The sequence below is a fragment of the Macadamia integrifolia genome, chromosome 3 (genome assembly GCF_013358625.1).
Source record: "Macadamia integrifolia cultivar HAES 741 chromosome 3, SCU_Mint_v3, whole genome shotgun sequence".
NCBI lineage: Eukaryota > Viridiplantae > Streptophyta > Magnoliopsida > Proteales > Proteaceae > Macadamia > Macadamia integrifolia.
Genome location: NC_056559.1, coordinates 22,075,529 through 22,078,078, shown reverse-complemented (window position 1 = coordinate 22,078,078; position 2,550 = coordinate 22,075,529). Strand labels below are relative to the sequence as shown.

Below are 2,550 nucleotides of genomic sequence, written 5' to 3'. Positions count from 1 at the left end.
AGAAGAACCTGCACTATTTTTTATATATTTCTTTCTTCATTTGTTGTAATGATGAGGTTTTAGTGGGAATAAATGAACTTAACTCATCAATATTTAAAGCTGTAGACCCAAGTTTAACCCAACCACGTAGTTCAACTTGCTCTGAGTATTTGGGTTTTTTAGAATGGCAAATGGTTTCACTTCTAAGTTTGACAGAGAAGGGGAGAGGTTGTCAGGACAAAGACAAAATAGAACTAGGAGAAGCAAGAGACTAGGGTAGTGAAAGTACATATTGTATTTTTTTTTTGTCTTGGTTTCAAAAGGTTGGGTGGATTGACTTTTCTGTGGGATTTAGACATTGATTAGACAAGATATTACAATCATCCCACAATTTGTCTCATGGGATTTCAATACCGACAATATTCATTTGATTTTGTAGAGTTCTAGAAGATTGTTTTGATTAAGGGGATAGAACCATAATTCTGAGCTTCATGTTACTCTTCCCAAGAGACATGTCAGAGTCAGGGCTTCCCAATAGGATTGAATGGGATGACAGTTTCTCATTCTATATGCAAAATTTTTGCAATTTTATCTTGCAATGTGCTTCCTTAGAAACTAAAATCATCTTGGAACTCATGTTTTGGGCTAGAGAGTAGTTTTGTGAATATATTGCAATGAAAATTCTTAACTCCCAACTAGTGCCATGAAGGCCATTGATAGAATTATGGAAGCCTCATGGTGTTAGTTATGTTTTTTTCCCCTTTTTTCTTTTCTTTTTATTTTAGTTATATGTTAAATGGGAGAATAATTAAGTGCTTCTCACTTTTCATTTGTTTGTCATTGGTTCTGGAGTTGTTTGTATGTTTTATTGTAAATATATTGTAGAGATGATTCATTGTCTCTTCTTACATATTATGGTTTGATGTGGCAGGTATGGGTGCAAAAGGTTTCAGTCTTCCGGCAAAAATATCAAATGCCAAAATTATACTTAATGGCGGTCAAAAAGTTTCTTTTCTTAGACCTGATGGCTATTTTTCATTGTATCCTACTAGGTTGTCTAACATTGCATTACATCTTACTCTCCACTATGTGTTCTTATGTTCTTTGATATCCATTGCATCTTACTCCGCCATGTGCATATTTAATATTTTTATTTGTCATAAAAAATTGGTATGTGTGTCCAACTCCTTTGTAAGTTATATTTGCCTAGTTTCTGCGGTTCTTGTATTATTTTTTGACCACATACATACAGTACATCTATTCGTCTTGCACACTTTTGGTATCATTGCTGAAAAATTGTCTACTAGTGCTCCCATGGCTTTCAATTATGATTGGTGTGTTAAGCATTTGCAAAGTTGATAATTTCCCTATTATTATCTCTTCTTTCTTACATGCAAGATGTAAAGGATATTATTCTGTTGGGAGGAATGATAGACTGTCTAGATTGACAACCCTACTTTTTTTATAATAAGTGAAACAAGGTCCAGGTACAAGAATGTCCTCATTGGACAGATTTACCCTGATACCTATATTACACCCATATTTACAAATTACAATACTTGCCCTTAAGTTGGTGATTTCACATATGCCTAACTTGCACATAATTGGATGAAACAACTTGCTAGTAAAAATTATCATTGACAAGGGAATGTGATGCATATACGGCTGCCCTTACCTGGTTGGACCAACATGACCGGCTTTGGAAGCTAAAACCGTAGAAGAACCGGTCCAGCCCAGGGTTTTGGTCCAACAAGGGTTGGAAATAAAATTAGTAGTTACTTAGTATTTCATGCCTTTTATTTTCTAGATTTGAATGGTGGAGTTAGGATTTATTTCCTTTGCATTAGTTTCCTTTTATGGTTATTTCCTAGTTTAGGCTAGATACTATGTTAGTAGAGTTTCTAATTTCATGTCTTAATTCTCTATATACTGGCTGTAGTCGATGGACATGTAGAGAATGATGAATTAATTATTTTGGGTGAAGCTGTGGTTATGCTTGGTCGTGTGAATCTCCTCCCCTCCCTTTGATTCTTCCCTTCTTCCCTTCTTCCCTATAGTCCCCCATCAACTTGGTATCAGAGCTGAAGATTCCATTCCCCTTCTTCCTTCCATCTTCTTCTTCTTCTTCCCTTCCCTTCTTTCTCTGTTTCGGTTCTACAGAAACTGAGGAAAAAAAAAAAAAAAAAAGAAGAGTAGCAAAAGAGGTGACGGAACCAGGAAAAAAAAAAAAATCTACCCCTCTTGTTTTCACCACCTCCCCTTTTCCCTTATTTTTCCTTCTGACAGTCCCCCCCAAAAAAAAAAAAAACCCTGCCTTCTCTCTCTTTGTCCGATAGCCAAAAAAAAAAGTCGACGAAGAAGAAGGAAAGTCGAGAAGAGAGAGAGAGAAGAACAAGAAGAAGAAGAAGAAGGGATATTGAGACTCATACCTGGAATCCTGTTGTAGATAGACCTCCATCTTCTACGTCGGTTGCAGGTTTCTTTTTCCGCCTTCAAAAGAGAAGATGCCCTTGGTGGGTAAAACCCCCATGATTCCTTTTTTTTTTTTTTTTTTTTTTTTTTTTTTTTTTT

At 35.7% G+C, this 2,550-nt stretch overlaps 1 protein-coding gene across 1 annotated transcript in view; it reads left to right on the top strand.

Moving 5' to 3' along the window:
- LOC122073827 (ER membrane protein complex subunit 7 homolog) overlaps positions 1-2,550 on the top strand; it is a 26,899-nt gene that overhangs the window by 9,322 nt on the left and 15,027 nt on the right. The window contains exon 3 of the mRNA XM_042638480.1: positions 911-1,019. Coding sequence (XP_042494414.1) covers positions 911-1,019 — 109 coding nt within the window. The remainder of the gene's footprint in view (positions 1-910; positions 1,020-2,550) is intronic.